Source organism: Nothobranchius furzeri, chromosome 18, assembly GCF_043380555.1.
Source record: "Nothobranchius furzeri strain GRZ-AD chromosome 18, NfurGRZ-RIMD1, whole genome shotgun sequence".
Classification (NCBI taxonomy): Eukaryota; Metazoa; Chordata; class Actinopteri; order Cyprinodontiformes; family Nothobranchiidae; genus Nothobranchius; species Nothobranchius furzeri.
The window spans coordinates 9,690,882-9,712,118 of record NC_091758.1 but is presented as its reverse complement, the minus strand read 5'-3'; the positions used below and the strand labels follow the sequence as shown (position 1 = coordinate 9,712,118).

General features: G+C 46.0%; 1 protein-coding gene across 3 annotated transcripts in view; it reads left to right on the top strand.

Moving 5' to 3' along the window:
• Positions 1 to 21,034, top strand: part of syt16 (synaptotagmin XVI) — a 44,529-nt gene extending 23,495 nt beyond the window's left edge. For all 3 annotated transcript variants that reach the window (XM_015969034.3, XM_015969033.3, XM_054742061.2), the window contains exons 3-7: positions 5,318 to 5,548; positions 8,887 to 9,125; positions 14,068 to 14,529; positions 14,602 to 14,791; positions 15,614 to 21,034. In XM_015969034.3, coding sequence (XP_015824520.3) covers positions 5,318 to 5,548; positions 8,887 to 9,125; positions 14,068 to 14,529; positions 14,602 to 14,791; positions 15,614 to 15,927 — 1,436 coding nt within the window. In that variant the 3' untranslated portion in view covers positions 15,928 to 21,034. The remainder of the gene's footprint in view (positions 1 to 5,317; positions 5,549 to 8,886; positions 9,126 to 14,067; positions 14,530 to 14,601; positions 14,792 to 15,613) is intronic.
• Positions 21,035 to 21,237: the final 203 nt, after the last annotated feature.

The window sequence follows — 21,237 nt, the reverse complement described above, 5'->3', positions numbered from 1 at the left end:
AAACCAACCGCGGCTGAGTTAGTGACTCAAAAAACAGAGCAGTTATTTTATTTATCTCAGTAACTCTATAATGCAATGAAAAAGTGCATCACACCAAAAAACGACAACTTGAAGAAGACCCCGGTTTAAATGTTCTGTATGCTGATTGTCTGCACGTTAGCAGCAGGTTAAAAGAGAGTAAACAGTTTTTTCACTGCTCACCTGCAGCAGGTGGAGCTTTAGGTAAATCCTCTGTTTCCTGATCAAACAACACGTCCTGTTAGAGACAACCGGACCGATCTGGAGCAGCACAGGGGGAGGTAAGAGCTGGCAGACACTCCGTCACACTCAGCATTATCACCTGGTTAGCTGTTACTGTCTGCTTGGAAAAGCCGCTGACTGTTTCCTTCTTACTGCTTGAAATTTTAGGAGGTTCTACACTGCAAAAGTTATTAAGGTGGTTCAACTTAAGTCGAGCATGCACGTAGGATTTTGTCTCTATTCCATGTCCACACACACTTTTCTCTGCACGCAATGCACGGATTGTCCAGGGAGTGTGTTTGCTGTGTTTATGTCTAACAAAACAACAAACCAACCCCTAAACCCCAGCGTGTCCTCCAGTGATGTGAGGTGAGGTTCATGACTGGGGAGGCACCGAATGCTCTGGAGTCAGATTTACAAATTTATGATCCCGAAATGGAAACTTATGTTTTAATTTTGACCTTGAATTAAATATGTTGCTGTTTTAAGGCTTTCTAGTTGTACATGAATGAGTTTCATACTATTCAGCCATACTCTAAGAGGAAAAGCAAAACAGTATTTAACAATAGGGAGCTCTTTTATTACACTTGGAAATCATGAATGATCTTACCATTATGTGTTTATGCACATGCGTCTGACATCTCCATCACTCTGCTGTAAAAATCCTCCTCTAATAAAGCGGTACTCACTCCTGGTCCTGGAGAGCCGGTGTGCAGCATATTTTCCTTGTTTCTCCACTCCAGCACACCAGTGGCTGAACCCGTGCGGCAGCTCGTCAGGCTCTTCAGAAGCCTGTTAATCACCTGCTGATTGAAACCAAGTGGGTTGGAGCAGAGTTCATTCTAAAGCTTGCTGCGTCCAGGTCCAAGAGTGAGGGCCACTGCTCTATTATGTCCTGTTCTGACTGAAAAAGCAAGTTTAAATAAATCTTTCAGCCACAATCTCCCATTTAATCAGAGCAAATTTAAACTAATTCACTGTTACAGACCTGTCGGCACCACACCTCCGCCCTGTGTGTGCAGGCAGCGTGCACCTGAGTCTAGGTGCTCAGCGCTGCCCCGAACCGTCAGGCAGGGTACCGCCTGCCTCCCCCAGTGCATTTTCACTGCATAGTTGTGGTTGCTCAGTCACTGTGTGGTACACTGGAGCGTCCATCAGGGACAAGAAGAGGCTGCAGCATGTTGTACGCTCTGCTGAGGTCATTGGCTGCTAACCCCCCTCCATACAGGAAATGTACACCTCCAGGACCTTGAGGTCGGCAGGTCAGAGAACAGCTGACCCGTCTCCAATGGCGGTATTAAACGGGGGCCCACAGGGGCCTGGGCCCCTGTAGAACCGGCCCTGGCCCCTGTGCTGAAGAGATCGGAATTTTTTTTCCCCGCGCTGCCTCGGAGAAGGGGAACTAATGCGCTGCAGCGTTTCACACGGAGCCTTTAAAGCGCAGCACACTCTGTGGACAGAACTGTTTACCCGGTGGATTTTGGAATAAAAGATTAAAAATAGTTTAAATAGGACCCGAAGAAATTCTTGAGGACGCCAAACGGAAAAGACGCTAAGAGACGAAGGTAAGCAATACAGTTTATTTTCCTGACATCAGTGTTTTGATCGTAGTCGCGGGTTTCTGTCATTTACTTTTAAGTTCCTAACTGAGTCTATCCACAGTTAACACTGATTTATTTTTGCTTTGTAACATTAACTGTAAAATAAAAATGAAGTTGCTGGATTGTAAGCCTTAGACATGTTGAGATTAGATCACAGTATTCATTTATCTATGACTTTCTCGCTGCACTGACTGGAAGCATCAGCGGCCATGAAAAGAAAAAGGGTCATTTTGTCCTTTTTTACCGCTGTTAATAAAGAACAGCGTAGACAGAGAGAGGATGAAAGTCACGAGGGAGCTGAGAAGCAGGATGAAAGAGAGAAGGAGGAGTTGGTTGGAGAGGAAACCAGAGAGGTCAGAGGCTGTCCACCCTGAGAGTGAGGATGAATATGTAGGCTGTGAGGGAGAGAGTGAGGAGCAAAAAGAGGGACATCTTCTGTCATGTGCACCGTGTACACTACCGTCAGGTTTGTGGGTGTTGAACAACCCCTCTGTCATTGCAGCTCATATTGTGTGTAAAATGCTTTGAGGCATGATGACTCTGGACCAAAATTTCTGTTGTTTATATTTAATAAATAGATAAAATAAGACTCTGAATTAACTAATTATGACTTTTATCCTCATGCTAACATTTATTTTCTTTCAGATATCAGCAAGTGTAAGGATCACCCACCTACTCAGCATCATTTGAGGACATTTCCAGGGACATTAATAGGAGACAGAAGACACAGCTTTCAGCCAAGCTGGTATGAAAGTAATCCTTGGGTTGAATATTCTGTTACTATGGACTCTTATTGTCATGCGTGCAGACATTTTAGCTCGCCAAGTAGCGCAGGAAGTGTGTTTGACTCACCATGTGGATTTAGGAACTGGAAAAAAGCAACTGAGAGAGGAGGGGGTTTTCAGTACGTGCAAAGTCTGAAAGGCATAAGGATTCAATGATAGCGTGGAGGGACTACCAGAGGGCTGTGAAAGCTAACACCACATTGGCTAATATACTCGACAAGGAACACAGTAAAAAGGTTAAAGAAAATCGTGAGTATATCAAAACAATTGGTAAAGTGATGTTGCTTACGTGTGTGTGTGTGTGTGTATGTGTGTGTGTGTGTTGACTACAAAAAGCAAATTGTATTGTGCAGATATTTTATTTGTTTGAATGTTTATTTTTCATATGTACAGTTCATATAATCTTCAAATAAAGTCACAAACTATAATAATTGACTAGAATTGTTTTTTTTACTCAAGTCTCGTGTTGCGGTGAGGCATTCAGAATTGTTTTCTGAGTACCATAAAAACATGCCAGTTTTCCTTTCACAAGTAAACCATTACTGCATTCACTGTAATAGTTTACTTGTTCATTGTCTTTTATTATGATTTTTTTTTCTTGTGCCCCCATGAAAAAATTCTGGCCCCACTGTGGCCCCCCTGGAAAATTTGGTCTAGAACCGCCCCTGCCCGTCTCACCCTGGACATGGTCTTTTTGACTCGCTCCCATCTGGCAGGAGGCTCTGATTCATTCAGACCAGAACCTCTCGCCACAAGAACAGTTTTTTCTCCTTTGCAGTCGGACTCATGAATGACAATCCTAGAACTGCCCACTCCAGTCGCTTGGTCTGAGTCACATGACCCGGTGTTTGTACCAGAACTGATCCGCTCTGATCAACTTACACTGTATATATAGTAGCCACTAACTATTGACACTTTACATTAATTATTTTACCATGATTATATTCTTACATCCAATACTTGCTTATCTCTTATTTTTCTTTCTTTTGCACAAAGTACCGCAGCAATTTCCTAATGTTGCGATTTCTCACGCATTTGGCAATAAAACCTCTGTAGAACCCCAGCGTGTGCAGCACATGTAGAATAAAACATGCATGTTGGTGGCATGAAGACAGACAGCAGTGAGCATGTGCTACCTGGCTGTTTCAGTCTGATGTTGCAGCGCGTCACACACTCGATACAGGGAGTCGGTGCATGCACTCTGCCTTAATCCGTTAGTGTGTGTGTGGAGCAGCTCAGGCCTAGTCCACACGTAGCCGGGTTTTTAAAAAAACGAATATCCGCCCCTCCAAAAACTTGCATCCACACCACCTCGTTTATAAAAAAACTCTGTCCACACGTACCCGTATAAATACGTTGTTAAGGACATGCCAGACCTGTAGGCGGCAGTACTTCCCCCGTTCTTAACCTCGTCCTTCGTCTGTGGTCTTCCGCGAGGAGCAGTAATTCCGCTTGCAAAAACAAACAAGCAGAAAGCGCTTGGACAATTGATAAAGCGAGCGCAGCTCTGAGATCATCCATGCTGTCGGCTAGTGTAAACACAGGTCGCACACGTGATGTCAGCATTTTTTTGTCGCGGAAAGTGACGTTGCGGACCTTAAAACTCCGGTTTTGTCTGTCGACACGCAGACACCCAAAACGGAGAAAACGCAGATCTTCACTTTGGCCGGAGTTTTTAAAAAGATCCGTTTTTGTGTGAAAAAACTCCGTTTTCGTGTGGATGACAGGCCAAAACGTAGAAAAATATCTACGTTTTGGCAGATCCCCGGCTACGTGTGGACAGGGCCTCAGTGAGGGTGGAGACAGCACTCCTCTCTGCCTGCCCTCGCGCCGCTGCCATGTATCTGATTAGGAAACACATAAGTTCAGTGATTTTGACCATGACATTATGAAATCACTCAGAAAATTCATGTCTAGACCAGTCAGTGGATACATCGATTTTATTATTATTAGTATTAGTATTTTTCTTGTCGGGATGACAGAAGAGGCAGTGCCTCACCTGCCCTGTCTTCCTGGACTCCAGGATCTCAGGTGCTTCATGTGTTGTGGTTCTCCATCCTTCCCTCTTTCCTCGAGCCTTCAGTCTCAGGGTGAAGGACCGGGGGTGAAGCCCTCCATGCTTGTGAGGAGCTTTCTTGTCTTTGTATCTTCTATCTCCTCCTTTGGCCAAGCTGTTGAACCAGCAGGGTACTTGTTGCTGGCTCGGCCTGAAAGCTGGCTCTTCATTTACGACCCTCTTTACTCCTTTAACTAGGCTTTTTTATCAGTGCCTTTTTGTGACTCTTTGGTTTGTAGTTTGTTCTGAAACAGCATCACTCTACCACCACGTCACTCCTTCAGCTGTTGCTATCCAATTATCCTTTGTGTATTTTAGTGAACGTGAGTCACTGTGTGTTTTAGCATCTCAGCCACAATCATCTATATTCAGTCTGAGCAGCAGCGATTCCCACCCAGAGGATTTCAGTGGGATCTTTTTTTCCAACAGAACAAACCTGTGTAGCACATATGCAAAAATGATGACTCAGCAAAATTAAATAAATTACTTTAACAACTTCATACCAACAGTATTTAAATAACGAACAGAAGTCTTTAAAGCATTTTGTTCTTCTTTCCTTCCATTCCCTCTCCTAAACATCCCCAGCACTCCGTGTTAGCCGGTCCTTCAGTTTCCCTGTTTTTCCCTCCTTACAGTGAACAGTTATGGGGAAGAAGACGAGTACATCACCAGCTCCTCCGACAGCGATGACGAGATCCTGAAGCAGTTTGAGATTTCCGTGTCGCGCTCGCAGAGCTTTCGCTCTGCAGCAGCTTGCACCACTTTGGAGTTGACCCACAAGGCTCAGCTACAGCTCGGTCGGTGCCACAAGTTCACTCGCTTGTCTGACCAGGAGGAGGGCAGCACGGAACCGTCAGACTGTGAAGGTATGGAAGTTCATCCTCCTGATCCAAACTGTTCACAACTCACCTCCAGTTTAGAGAGGTCATTTACGTCTCTCATGACTCAGCATTTACACAGAGAGCCATGACTCATGGGCCGTATCTCAGTATTAGGTCACTCCTGTTTGATTGGTGATGTAAGCAGATTCCAGGTCAGTGGAGAAGAAACAGCTTCCTGACACATTTCCAGCATCAGGACCATCGACATATATACCGTACTGGACAATTCGTGTCCATAGGCTGCAATTATAAGTTTTTGTGCCAAAATGGGAGGTGGCCACCACCGCCATTTTGACCGTGTCACAGGTTCCGTCAAGCCCAGACAATTCCATAAAAGGGAAAAGAGGAGGAGCTGAGGGTGGGGCTGTAAGGCTGGGATCAAATGACGACACCTGTCGAACTGAAGCGATGTAGCTACAAGCTAACCCAAAGCTAACGCGGAGGTGGGAGCTAAGCTAACGGAGGTAGCTACCTAGCTACAACCGGAGTTAACTGTGCACAACACCAGAGCTTCTGAGTCAGAGATGCGCCGGGCTGACCGCTGGGTGACACCGGGTGGAACACAGAGGTCTCCGAGAGCTCCACAAGCCGGCAGCCACACAGCAGACAAGCGCCGCGGAGATCAGAGATGGGCCAAGCTGCCGCTGAGGGGAGGGGACCATACCGATAGTGGGAACCCAGCTCCACCAACATGTTATATTTCAACCCATTTTCAAAAATGCAGTGTTATGTTAAATGCACTGGGTTTTACCCTATTACATTAAAATGTCATGTTTAAACAGTTCATGTTCAAATCTAAGCTCAGCTCGGCAGTGACCTAAAATACATAAATATAATTTTACTTACCGAAAAAGATGAAGTGGAGACTCCTTGGACGCTCTATTAGTGCAATTAATGCCACAGCAAGTCATTTTGTCCAGTTGCACCAATAATATCCAGAAAGAACGCACAAACGCTACAACTAATGGTCTAAGTTGAGAGACTGAAAATGGCGGAACAGTTTCCAGGCCAGACCGAGGCTCTACTGAGGCCTTTCCACGGAGCTAGCTCTGTGGTCACGTGAGTCTGATGCTCATTAATTATACAGAATTTTAGGCTTTTAATACACTTAAACAGAAGAGTGAGAAAAACATTCACCCCCCTCAGAGTTGTCATGAGTGTAAACTAGATCATTTAAACCAAAAACATGTTTTGGTACCAGGCTGTAAACATGTTTATTTCTGCTGTGAAATTGGTATTTTTAACATGGGAGTCAATGAGGATTTGCTCGATTCTGACACCAGCCCCTAGTGGATGAGGGTGGAACTGCAATTTTTGTCACTTCCTTTTTTGCTTCATATCCAGACCTGAATCATGGGGGCTTGATCAGAACACACGGAGAAGATCCATGCTCTTTCAGTCTGTGGACAGGACATCTGTGGAGTAAAAACACTGTTGTCACGGTGGTTGGACCCAGTTTCCCATCCTGAGAACAGAGTTTAGTGTGACTGACCTTGTGGGAGTTTAAACAACACTGGTTTCTGACATTTGTTTTTCTATTGCAGTCATAGTCGTTTTCTAATCAGTTTAATTGTTCAAATAAGGAAAATAACTTCAGTACAGTTTAAAGCGCAGGTTCACCAAAGCTTAATTCACACTTCTCCATCAGCTCCGCGAGAGCGAGATGCCCACGCGTTGACAGAGACGTGTAGCTTTCAGGTTTCTCCATCAGCTGAGGATTGTTGAATAACATTTCCCCGCCAGGACAACAGAGGGCGTAGCGCTATTCTGAGGTATCCTGCCACCTTTACCGTCACATATCCGGTCCACGATAGTGTATTTACTATTATGTTTACATTGTTTTAATGTATTTCAGAGACTTATTAACACGAACAAATTTGTGCCCCATTCCCCTCCACCTCGTCATACGATCAGCACCTCTAAACCCACGTTTCTTGTCTTCTCCGTCCACGAATAAAACGCCTGCTGCATATCTTTGTACTCCCATCAGTCACGGGTGAATAAACATTCACATTTTCAGACTTTTTCCACGATGCGTTCTTCAATCTGTTCCATGTCTGCCACTAAATATCTAAAGACGGTGCTGCTGACGAAGGAAAATAGGAAGCAGCATCCTGACCAATCACAAGCTTGCGTTCTCCGTCTCTTTCGACGTTTAGTTAAACATTGGGGCATGTCTCCGTCTTCTTCCACAAGCCTGTCAGAGGGCTCTTGCCGTGTGGCGTTGTGTGTAGGGATGTCCTGATCCCGAAATCAGATCGGGACAATTTTTGTATATTTTTCCGTGATCGGAGATCGGCAATTATAACTGACGAGTCTTACCGATCTCCCAAAATAGACTATGAGCAGTAGCTACTTCCAGGGGACAACCTCCTGTAGAGGGATCCTTTTCCTGTGTGACAGTCTCGCCCTGTTTACGGTTGGGTTTTCCAACAGAAGTCAGCCAAATGGATGACGAGTCAAGCAACGATTTACGTTTCTCAAAATGTCTGGGACACTTACCAAATTGCTCCGCTCTCCTGTGGGCTCACGTGAGTTTAAATCCTTCCAGGAAAACCTCAGAGTAACGCTCAGTGCTATGAGCTGGTTCAACCACGTCTCAGTAAAAAAAACACCAGGCTGTTGGTCCCGCAGCAGCCTGGTCAGCGCTGCCATTTTATTGGGGAGAGAGCGAACATTTCCCACACATGGTTTATATCTACCCTACAGCAAATACCTTTTATGAGCTTCCAGAAGCGCAGAAGAAGAAACAGGCTGGAGGAGGCTGTGGGGATCTTTTCGTAGCCTCATTTTTGTTTTCCATCACATTGATCACAAACAGGAACCTTTGACACGTTCGAAGCTTCTGTTTGAGACTAGCAGCTGGTTGGGTAGCATCGTCCTGTCTCCAGCCGCTCAGTTTCCACCTCCAGGCCGCGTGGAGAAGTGGTGCAGAGACGTAACTCACAGATGAACGACCTAACCCACTAGCACACAGGGAGATGCCTCACCTCAGCCTGTTGCCATGGTGACCTCCCCATGCAACCATTCGTACAATAGAATGACAGACCATAATGACAAAAAGATTGGAGGTAATTGCTATTGATTTACCCAAGAGACGGTGTGTCTGCAGAACATTCCTAAATGAGAACGGGGGACTTGGAAAGTACTGCAGACGATCACACCCCTTCAGAGTCAGATTCCTTTTAAACACATCAAACGTAGATCTGATTTTCATCCGACGAGATGTGCACGAGAGCTTTTAGCATCTTAGACAACATTTATATCAGATACTTTAAATGAGAAACGACGCAGAATCCAATTCTGTTCTCTTTGTCCCGCAGAAATGGAGGCTTCAGGCCAGAAGTCCTTCCTGGACCCACTCTGTGTGCTGGCAGAAAAGAGCGAGAGGACGTCCACGCTGTTTTTGGACAAAGCTGCTGGAGTGGAAGCATCAGTGGCTAAGGACAGTCCCACCCTGAGTATGAGCCGACAGGCTGCAGATGGAAGCGAGGATGCGGAGAACCCTCTGGACTGTGACAAAACAGACGTCCCAGACAGTTCCTCCACTTTGGACCCAGAGGTATGGGGCGTAGGGTTTAAGAGCAGGTTCTCTGAGAAACCGTGTTTTTTTGTTGTTGCAGCAGCTCAGGAGGTAGAGCGGGTTGTCCAGAATCTGACGGTTGTAGGCTCGATCCCGGCTCCTGCCCGAGAACGCTGCTGCTGTGTCCTTGGACAAGACACTTAACCCACCTTGCCTGCTGGTGGCGGTCCCGGTGGCGCCTGCACTCGGTAGCTTCGCCTCTGTCGGTGCGCCCCAGGGCAGCTGTGGCTACATCGTAGTTCATCATCATCAGTGTGTGAGTGGATGAGTGATATGGGCTCGACACACGGGAGGCGGCATCCCCTCTCCTCTATTCATTTTCAATGAGACATGCGCGACAAAGCGATAATCGCGGGTCTCTCTCCTACCAAGCGAAATGCAAAAAACGTGCGTGTGAAATTATGCGCTCGTGCACGTGTCGTGCACAGGCGACCCAGCGACGCGATCCCAGAAAGTTGAAACATTTTCAACTTTTCATCGCTGTCGCTCGGACGAGGACCAATCAACGGAGGTTTCATTCACTGACCAATGAGTGGACAGGATGCTCCGTACACCTCCGAGCAAACATGGAGGAGAAGATGATTATTATTATGTTTTATAGTAAAATCAGAAGTAAGATTTCACATAACTCTAGCAGCACCTTGTGAAACATCATATCTACCGCTTTATTAACTCTGAACCGCTTAAATAACGTTAATTCCCTCCAACCTGACACAGCCAAACAAAACAACGGAAGTTTAGATTTTGCCATGGAACAGAACGCGTAGACGGCTTTGCCCCTGGCCGCTGCCGCGGATCGCCTCCCGTGTGACAGGTAATAAAAGCGACAGCGACAAATTTCGCTGATCGCGGTCGTTTGTCGCCTCCCGTGTGTCGAGCCCAATACGCTGTAGTGTAAAGCGCTTTGGAGTCCTCTGACTCTGAAAGGCACTATACAAGTGCGGGTCATTTATCATGATCACTCACACCGAGTTTAACATGGAGGCTAAACATGAAGGTAGCCTTCTACTGCTACTTCCTGCATTAGCCGCCGATAGGAAAGAGACGGGAACGTTCGGATTCGGACTTCACATTGTCAAACTATCATTTATAGACTCACCCATTTTGGCTCACAGCAGGGAAGGCTGTTGTTGATTCAGCTAACTGTTAGCATTAGCAATTCCACCACATGGCAGAACTCCCCCGGGCTTGAGCTATTAGCAAATAGAGTCAGTGTATACTGTACCAGCATACGGCTAAACCAGCACCAAAACACATCGTAATCTGGTCTATGCTGGTTTTTCAGCAGGGTTACAAAAGATAAAATTACTTCAATCAAAACAGTTCTGAATTGCATGAGAACCCTAGGAAGACACAGAACCATAAGAAGTTGGAACATAATTTTTTCGAGCTGGCCCAGACCCTGGTAGTGATGCTGATAATGGACTCGTGGTATTTATCAGAATCAGAAACATTAAAACAATCCACCCTTCAGACCCAGGACGTCTGATGCTTTAATCATACGAGACCTTCTTTATGTTCCAGATCTGCAGAAACTCACAGATTATTTTTTTCCACAACAATCATATTTTCTGTATTAGCTTCATTAGTTGAATTGGTAAAAATAAGATGCACCAGGGGAGTTTAAACATGCTGTCCTGCGGCCACTTTTAAAGAAACCAGGGAGTGACCCTGAAATTTGTTCCAGCTATAGGCCGATTTTAGATTTGCCCTTTTGTGCTAAAATACTTGAGAGCGTTGTGTTTTTGCAGCTTCAGTCCTTTCTTGCTCTAAATGACATCTTGGAGCCATTTCAGTCTGGCTTCAGGACCGGACACAGCACTGAAACTGCCCTCTTAAAAATTTTAATGATTTATTCTTATAGCATCTAATGCTGGTGAGGCAGTGGCTCTGCTGCTTATTAAACGAGGTTCTTTTTGCTTCGGACATGAAGGTGTTTCCAGTTACCTTCATGTCCGAAACAAAAAGAACCTTGTTTAACATTTAAAAAGAGGACCTAATGAACATTGTAAAGGGTTCTGCTGCTGTTGGACTTAGCAGCAGCATTTGATACCGTTGACCATCAGATATTGTTGAACCACTTGGAACACTGGGTGGGGCTCTCTGGTTCTGCGTTGTGGAAAGGACTTCCTCTGTTTTCCTTGGTTCTTATTCATCAAGAGACGCTGAACTTAGGTGGGGTGTTCCCCAGGGCTCGGTTTTGGGACCCCTGCTGTTTTTGCTCTCTCTCTCTCTCACCACTGGGACTGTTGTTTAAGAAACATAAAATTAGCTTCCATCTCTATGATGATGACTGCCAGCTTTATTTGCCAAATCAGCAAGAGGCCAGTGGCAGCATACGGCAGCTGGTGAATTGTTTACAGGACGTTACTCAATGGATGGGGTCCAATTTCTTGGCTCTGAAGGAGGGCAAAACTGAAATAATAGCTTTTACCCCGAATAACCACCAGCCCTTTTTATCGCTGCTCCTCTATGAGAAGTCTGTTTTACAGATTTGGGTGTTAAAGTAGATTCTACTCTAACATTTGGTAGTCAGGTGAATTCTGTTGTTCGTTTGTGTTTTTACCAGTTTAGGCGCTTTTCTAAGATTACATCGATCCTCTGTTGCTTTGGACTGGTTACCAGTGAAATGTTGTATTCTCTTGGTCTTTGTTTTTAACGCTTTGTCAGGAACTGCCCCACCATATTTAGCCTCGCTGCTGACCCGTTATGTCCCTTCAAGATGGCTACGTTTGGGTCAGAGTGACCTCCCAGTGGTACCGCGGTCAAAACGAAAGTCCAGAGGTGATCTTGTCTTTTCAGTTCTGGGTCCTCGGCTTTGGAACCAACTGCCACTAGAAACAAGACGGTCCACATCGCTGCCCACTTTTAAAGCTAGGCTGAAGGTGCATCTTAGATCTGTTTCTTAGTTTTAATACTCGTGTATTAATGTTTGATCATCATTGTTGTTTTGCTGTTTTTAACTCGTGTCTTCGATTGTTTTATTTCTGTATTTTATTATATAGCAGATTGATTGATTGATTGATTGATTGATTGATTGATTGATTGATTGATTGTGCTTTAGTTGTTTTTACGTTATCTTCACCACCGTGGGCCCCTTGACTGGGGTAAGGAAGGGGCTTTACAAATAAACTTGAACCTGAAGATGAGCTAATTTATGATTTTTTTAATGCAGAATGTTTGAGGCCGGTGAGCAATTTTAACTCTTGGCCGCCATCTTGAAAAATTAGGACTATTCTGTTGTTTACTTATTCATTTTCAGTCATTTTCTTACGTGCTTGCACACACACACAAACACACACACACACACACACACACACAAAGAAAATACTGCAATGCTCCACATCCATACTTGGCAGATTCGTGACCAGAGTCAGCTGTGATTGTATTTCTGTCTGTAATCTGCTCAGGTTCATGCAGGATTCACTGAAACAGCAGAACTCTCCTCTCGTGGCGGTGAACAAACAAAAGCTCGGGAACTATGATCGGTGTGTGTGTGTAAACAAAGACTCTGTCAGGATGAGACTCTTGATGATGCCTCTGTGTTTCCATTGTGTCGCTGGAGAATGTAACACCCTTTCTGTCACCAAATCACACTTTTATGGCAGAAGAAGCAACGACCACCTTGATCACTATATCCACCAAGGAAGGACTTGAAATTCCCTGTGTGGGAACCTTTTATATTCCCAAAGATGCTAAAGGAGACATAAATCTGCACACTGCACTTCCTCCAGCTGAGTACCAGTGCTCAACAGCTAACGTTCCATCATTGTTGTTTTCATCATAGCTACAGTTTAAATGTTGCAACAAGTTCCTGTACAGGTGTCAACTAGACAAAATACATACTGGTGGTTGGCTAAGAGCAGGAGTCGGTGTCTGTCCATCAGGACTATTGGACAGACACTGATCAAAGAATGGTAGGTAAACTTCCTCCCAGAGGAACTCCTCCAACCATCCAACAACAGTTTGGTGACCAACAATGGACACCCTCCCTCCTTCCCCAGACCTTAACCCTACTGAGAACTTGTGACTAATCGTCCAGAGGCAGGAGGACAAACACAAACCCAACACTAATGTCAGGACCTGGACTAGAGGCCGACTGACAGCAGCTTAAAGAGCAAGTCACCCCCAAATCAACTGTTTTTTGCTGATAAGCTAAATAAACGAGTGTGTAATCGTGCTGCAGACACGTGTCGTCAATAATTTGGCACTTCAGTGCATCTTAATTAAAATTTAAATATTCTGCCTAAAACTGGCAGTGTTGTGCCGTTGTCAGGTAAAAACTGCACTGTATTTGAATTTAAATCTGCCACCGCTATTGGCTAAGAGGTATGCTATGATGTAAACTGGTACATTATGATGTCACAATGCTGTTTTTGTGTGTGTGTGTGTGTGTATTTGTTAGCGGCTCCGCCCTCTCGGTCTGCCTGGCAACAGCATTTGTTGCATTTTTCAAACATGAAGTGGGAGTGGAGTTAGACTCTGGTAGGGGGTGACTTGCTCTTTAAGTTGAACTACAGAAGGACCACCTCTGCAGATATTGAGTCTTTGCATGAACTTAATCTTCCCTAAAAGTGTTTGGATCTTATGAAATGTTTGCGGTTCTACTTCAGTAACCATGGAAACATCTGACAAAAGGATGTGTCCTTCTCTAAACGTTTAGCCACATTCCTGATGCAGACGGATTAGAGCCTTTGCACAGCATTCCGGCTCTACAGTATGTGTTCTGGGAAGGAAAACTGCAGTACAAGTGGGCATTTGTTCACTTTAACTAAAATAGAAAATTGTGCTTTAATCTGTCTAATGTGTGGCACCTTTATGTTGATTTTTAAATGACATTTTAAAACGTGTTTGCTCATATTGTGTTCCGGGAATCATGACGGCTGACGGTTTAACATCTGTGTAAAACTTCTGTTCTCAGCTAACGCCATCTCCTTGTGATGACGCTGCCTCTCAGCCAGTCTGCTCCTCCCCTCGAACCCCCATCTCTACATGTGGAGACCTGGTCCTCTCTCTGGAGTACCGGCCCGAATCGGAGAGGCTGCTGGTCACCATCATCACGGCCCGTGACATTCCTGACAAGGCTCGCAGTGGGATGGACTCTTGGCAGGTGCACATGGTCCTGCTGCCCTCCAAGAAGCAACGCCACAGGACGTCTGTGCAGAAAGGCTCACTGCCGCAGTTCAACGAGACGTTCCGCTTCTCCCGTTTAGAGCCGTCTGACCTGCAGCTGTCCGCCATCCGGTTCAGGCTGTACGCCGTGGGGGGGAGGATGTCCCGTGAGAGAATGATGGGGGAGAAGGTCCTTCGCCTAGGGGGGCTTGACACAGACAGGAGCACAATGGAGGTAACGCTGGTTCTGGAGCCCCGAAGTAATCTTAAGGTAAGAGCTGGAGCGTAAGATGAACTCTTAGGCATTTGTTGCCGTTCTGATCCGTTCTGGTTCCACCTTCAGAGTTTGGACTCCCAGCTGAGTTTATCAGCTGTGTCTCAGAGTGACAGCGCCTCGTCCACTCAGTCCCTGACTCACGGTGGTGTCCCCGAGCTGCTGGTTGGTCTCTCCTACAACGCCACCACAGGACGCATGTCTGTGGAGCTCATCAAAGGGAGCCACTTCAGAAACCTGGCCATCAACAAACCTCCAGGTCTGCTCGAGAGTCATGTCATAACCCGTTCCGCTCACAGGTAGGCAGCGAGAGCAAGTCTTACGCCCTAACCCTCAAGACGTTAAGGAGACTACGTTTCAGCGGGTATTTAGTCCCGGTCTTCTTGCAGTCATGTCTTCAGATGTCCAACGGCGTTGGGGACAGGTGAGGGTCAGTCTGCAGGTCAGTCCAGGAAACGGTGTTACAGGTGAAACTGGGGACATTAGAAAGTGATTCCACCTGTGATGTAGAGAATGAATGGACATCCCTAGAAAGCCTTTGTTGGTATTTTCCTCGTCACCCCTGAAGTGGAAAGAGGCTTTGACGTGAACGCTGATCCAAGCTTGCGGACGTGTCACAGGTAACAGCCTGGATGTTGCTGTTGGCGACATAAAGGAGTCGGCATCTTCAGAGAAGCTTCGCGAACGTTTCAAAACATTCACGAGGATCAGTTTCCTCGCACAGGCTGCAGAGTCTGGCCTTTGCACAGGAGATTCGGCTTTAGAGGACCTTTTCAAAACGAAGATTTAAAAGGTGGAAATGTTAGCAGCCAGACATAAAACAGGTCACTAAACTGTCACACGCGTTGTTTTTGTGTGGTCGCAGATTAAAGCCAGGCGCTGGAAAAAACATGTCTAAATAATCTCATTAGTGCTAATTTCTTCCATCTCAGATGATTTTATCTTCTTCATTTTGAAGGGTTTGATTACAGGATTAAGAGCAGCTTCTCACATGTCAGTGATCAAACACAGGAACGTGTTTTTAATCCTCCAATAACACAAGCTCTTCCTCTCTCTTTGTTCCACCCCACGCCCGATCCAGACACGTACGGACGTCTGACTCTGCTGAACTCTGTGGGTCAGGAAATCTCTCGCTGTAAGACGTCGGTGCGCCGTGGACAGCCCAACCCCGTCTACAAGGAGACATTTGTCTTCCAGGTGGCTCTCTTCCAGCTGTCTGACGTCACGCTGCTGATCTCCATCTTCAACCGCCGCAGCATGAAACGCAAAGAGATGGTGGGCTGGGTGGCGCTGGGCCAGAACAGCAGCGGCGAGGAGGAACAGCTCCACTGGCTGGACATGAAGGAGAGCCACGGCCAGCAGGTCTGCCGCTGGCACGTCCTGCTGGAGGCGTAGCGCCCCGTCTCCCGAAAGCAGGACTTTTTATCCGTGGGCTTTAGGGATTATGGTCATTTGTTCTTCAGTTAGGAAGTTGTGTGAGTAAAGCGGACACACACATAGGTCATGCAGAGTAAGGGTTCTGACGTGACATCACATCTGGTTGGATTCAACTCCGACAGCGCTTCTCATTTTCAGAAACACACACATTCACACACCAAAAAGCACATTTTGGAACACCAGGTTCAGCGATTAGGATGATGTAATCCTAATAATCCAAACATTAGCTTTACAGTAAGAAATGAATGGTAATTTGTTCATTCAGGGAAGCGGAGTTTGGGTGACAAACTCCAAATGGCATTTACAAAGAGGTTCCCCAAAACGCCAGGAAGTGTTTGCAAGGGCTCAGCTTCCAGAGCCTTGTTCTCATGTCGCTGGAAACTCAGGAATGTTTTCTGCTGAAACTTTTCCCTCCAAAGCAACCACACCGCTAACAAAATCAGACATAATTTACAACATCTGCGAATAAATTGCATTTAATTTGCATTAAAGTTGCACAGAATGTGCAGTTTGTCACACGCTTTATGTGACTTGGCCACGTGGAAAGGTTCCTGCAACATTCCTGCGTGATTCCAACTGATGGATCAGCCCAAACTGACACGCAGCAACAACCCTTCAGATGAATAGACAAGAGTGTGGTGCTTTGTATGTTTCTGACTGACTAAATGCAGGATTTTCTCTCGTATTTGATGCCGTGTTTTACAGTGTAGCATTTCTTCTGGAGGACCACGTGCCCTTAGACAGCAAGAGCGCAGAAGCTAAATTACTTTAGAGTTCAAGTGGACGAGAAACACGCCTCATTCATATTCAGATGGCATTCATTTCCTCCAACACTCCGACGCTCGCAGACAGGAAGACCAGCAGCTGGAGACTCTTAACCCCGCATAGATGAGCCTCATCAGTGCTGAATGATGCTTTCAGGCCTGAACTCCGTCTCATTCACGTGGAAACGCTCATGTCAACACGCCGAGCTGAAAGAGGCTTTAAATGTCAACGCAGCTGTTAATAAGGTGCAGAGAGTTATCCAGGAAAGTGTCTGTGAGCGTGCAACGTAGTGGTTACAGCTGTTGAAATGTGCCGTGCAGCAATGCTGCTGATCGTTCCGGTTCCCTTGTGCACAACTAGAAGTCCGAAGTTCAGCCCAGAGCAAGGATCGCTGATAGATCTGCACAGAACCGCTTCATGTTTAGATTCTGATCAGACTTTAGGGAAAGTAAGCATCTGCGTGACATTTTACTAAACAACAGAGAGAAGAGCTCCTAAACCTGATCAGACACATTGATCATCAGCTGGTCCGGAGCATACAGGTGTGTGTTAACACAGAGAGACGCCTGTACTGCTCATCAGTCTTAGGTGGGGTCATGGGGTCATGAGGTCATTCCCGATTTATTGGAAGCCCGTCTGCAGAGATAAAGATTATTCATCCATGGAAACATTTTAAAACACTTGGACTCAACGTCCCAGAAAATCCGTCCCGAGGTCAGTCCAGCTCAGGTAAATCAACCCATGAGATTTGCACCAGAGTCACAGGTGCTGAAGGTCAAAGGTTAAAGTTTATGATCAGATAATTAAAGGTAAATGGCCCGTATTTGATTTAGTGCCGTCTAGAGTCCTATAACCCCCCAAGGCACCATACAACACAATCAGTCATTCTCACACACACGCATTCTCACCCTGGTGATGGTGAGCTACAGTGTACCCGCAGCTGCCCTGGGCGCACTGACAGAGGCGAGACGAGGAAAAGAAGGGGGTCGGTAGGGTGAAAGGTGAAATGATCTCTCTAAAACAAACACTTCTGAACCTATAACGGTGCGTCTGAAAGAGACTTCTGAGACTATGTGCTTTAAAGAGATGAGACCAATGTGTGTAAGTTCACCCACGATGCAAACGTGGATATCTGCACAAACACCTCACACCAGCTGTCGGCAAGGTGGTGGGGGGCTGATGATTAGGGCTAGGGTCTCTCAGCCTGACAGCTGCAGTCTGGACCACACTGGGTCACCCAACCCTGTGATCCCAAACACAGCAGCAGAAAGTCCGAGAGAGACAGAAATGCCACAGCCAATGGGTGAGAAGACCCCTGAAAGGTTTGTGTCCAGTTACCAGAGCAACTCTGGGATTGTTGACATGAGAAACTTTGAGTTAGAGGAAGTCTGTGGGTTGAGTGGGATCTCCTCGTGGTTGCGATGTAAAGGTTAATGTTTCGTTTCCATGGATGCAAAATGATGAACAGGAAAACTTGGAATGATTGGAGGTTGTAGAGATTCATAAGTCAGATGTTTTGTTGGAGCGGTCTCATCAGCACTGCTGCCCTACTGGCATGACTTCTATTTACTGCACAGGAAAATGTATTTTATGCATGTTGACTTGTACAAAATCTATCTGATATATTATATTTTTAGCAGTAACTGTTGACTGAAACGTCTGCCAGGACTGTACCTGCATATCTGCATGCTCTAGTCGAAATGTACGATTGTGTTGCTGCAGATGTGAGACAGTCCGATTGTCCTGCAGATGTTGTACAGCTACGCTACTGATGAAGTGCCTGTGACGTGTCGGGATGAAACATATCTACTGCAGCAAAGACGTGATGCTGACGTGCATGAAACCTTGCTGTTTCCTGGATGCTGCTGTAGGCTGCGTGTACGGCAGGTCAGTGTGTGCGAGATTGGACGAGGGCTGATGCCAGACTTCACTCACAAGACATGATAAACCAAGTCCAGAGCTGAGAGCATCAACGACAAAGGTCCTTCTGATTGTTTATCCAAACAGTGTCAGTTTTTTGTGAAGAACTTTTTTCATAGTTATCATCACCGAGGCGTTTCTCTGACCCCTCCTGTCCACCAGACGCGTGAGCGGTGTGTAAGAGGCGTTTTACCCGCCAACTTCCTTCCAACTGGGAGCGAAAACATTCCATGCAGCTTCTCCTGCAATGTCACAAAATCACGGGAGAGTTCCAACCCCACACGTGATTTCAAACGTTCACATGATAAGCTAGGAACGTGCATCCACAAAGAGTCTGAGCTTTCTTTTCTGTTCGGTTTACCTCGGCTACAGACGTTTCACAGGAAACAAAATGTGTTTTTCACTGGTGAAGAAAGCTGCACGTGACTTTTATTTAGAAAGGTTCTGGTTGTTTTTGACTTCCTGTCTGGCCCAATCTGAACTGCCAAGTTTGACGTAATCTTCTGGAAGCGCAGGAACTTTATGAGCGCGTCCAAAACGTGACGCTTCGCAGACAGTGGAAAGGCACCCGTCCACTAAAACGGCGGCTAGCTGCCACAAAGTACGTTTTTCAGCCGTTTGCCGTGGGTTGATGGAGAGGATGGCTTGCAACACTTACTCACTGATTTATTTATCTGTTTTGTTCTTTAAAGAGACTGAATCCGGAACCGGATCGTTACATCTGGGACAGAAATCTAGAATAATCTGGAAGAACAAGCGTCTGTAGAGGATTGGATGAATGTATCAGTGCAGAGCCCTAAGCTCAGGTTATCAGCTGGACAACCTCTCAGTTGTGATCATAAGTCAGCACGAGGCTCAAGCTGTAGGAGAACAATATGCACTGCTAAAGAAATCTGTCCCTTTTGAAATGTGGACATGTCCTCTAAGTAGTGTCCCATGCCTTAGAGATGCAGATGGACCTGACGAGCCAGCTGTGACCCCCTCAGACTTGAGGGCTGACCTGCTCAGCCGCAGACCTGATGACAGACAGGCTTGGCACCAGCGGGACGTTAGTCTAGAAATCTAGACCAACCGTGTTGGCAGAAGAGTTTTCTTTGCAGGTCATTCTAGTCGCGCTCCATTGTATCCTCAGCAGGTCTACCATTGGCCCAACCAATTTATGCCCGGCCAATCACAGCACTCTGTTTGAAAAGACGATGGGCATGGGCACCAGAGCTTTGACAGAGAAAAACTACAAAGATGGCGTCGGCACAGGAACACAGCTAATTTTAACAGCTTTGGCGTCATCTTTGGATGATTTAGACTTCAGCCGGATCACATCCACCCTCCCTAGAGCACACCGGCCATGCTGGGATTCTGTAGGACTCACAGATTGCCTCTGGTGTCCTCCCTGATGAACCTGATGTTGTCCGTTGGGTTGGGTCCAGCTTGGATGTTGACCCAGGTGTCCTCCATGGTGCAGCTATGATGTTCCCTCATGGGCGTCCGGGGCTCTTTTTCCCACCTCCTCCATTCAGAGGTTACCCACACATCTATGCACTTGTCTGCAAAAGGTGTCCCCATATTTGGAAAAAAGGTGAAATCCTGGTCTCTGCTGAGGGAAGATGTGGCGAGGTTAAGAATAAGCAAATCCTCTGCCTCAGGGGTAGCGAGGAGGTCCACAGCTGGAGGGGAGTCGGTGACGTTCTTTGGATGTCAGGTTTCTCCCACTGGTCCTGAGAATCTTAGTGGAAGGTCACCTGATGTTCTTCTCTGGGGGAGTCTGATGATCCATGATGGGATGGCTTCCTGCTGCAATGTAAGGAACTTTTTACTCTTAGGATTGGGTGAACAGCCTCAAAGGAAGATGCCATATAAACTACTACCACCTGTAGTTGTTGCATCCTGTGTCTTTGATGGTTTTGCTGTGGGATCATTCTGCTTCGACTGGTTTTAAAACCCACATTTATTAAAAGCACAATTATAATTTTGTTTTAACATCGAACCAAACATTTGAATCTGCATTCAGACCGTTTTGGTTGTTTAATTCCCCATCCTTCTCTACCACTGAGTGAGTCAAGTTGTCTAAACGGAAACACAATGTAGTAGTCCTGACATGAAGGGTAGGATAAAGTTTTGCTCTTCTTTTTTACTAGTTTGTGATTTTCGTCTATTGCTCCGCATCTGTCGACGGCCTTTCCTGGCACACATCCTGTTGCTGATGCTGAAGCAGAGTACGGTTGTTATGGAAACAACGATGCCTCTGTCACTTTGGGCATGTGAACATGAACATGGATCTTGAACTGGCTGTAATCCTGCATGTGGAACGCCTGCAGCACAAAGAAAACACCTTTTTGTACAAAGTTTTATTGTTGCCAATAAAAACCTCTTTCTGAATCCACATCAGGCCTTTTCCATTATTAACCCTAAAATATTCTGCATTCAAGGAGAAAAACGTTGATTGGAAATGGAAGACTGTGAGTTTTAATAATCTGTCCTCGTTCGTCGTAGGAAATCATGACCAAAATGATGCTTAATCCAAATGTCACGTTAAACTAAATACCTAGCCAGATGTTTGGATTTGTGTTCAACGAATTTTTCATT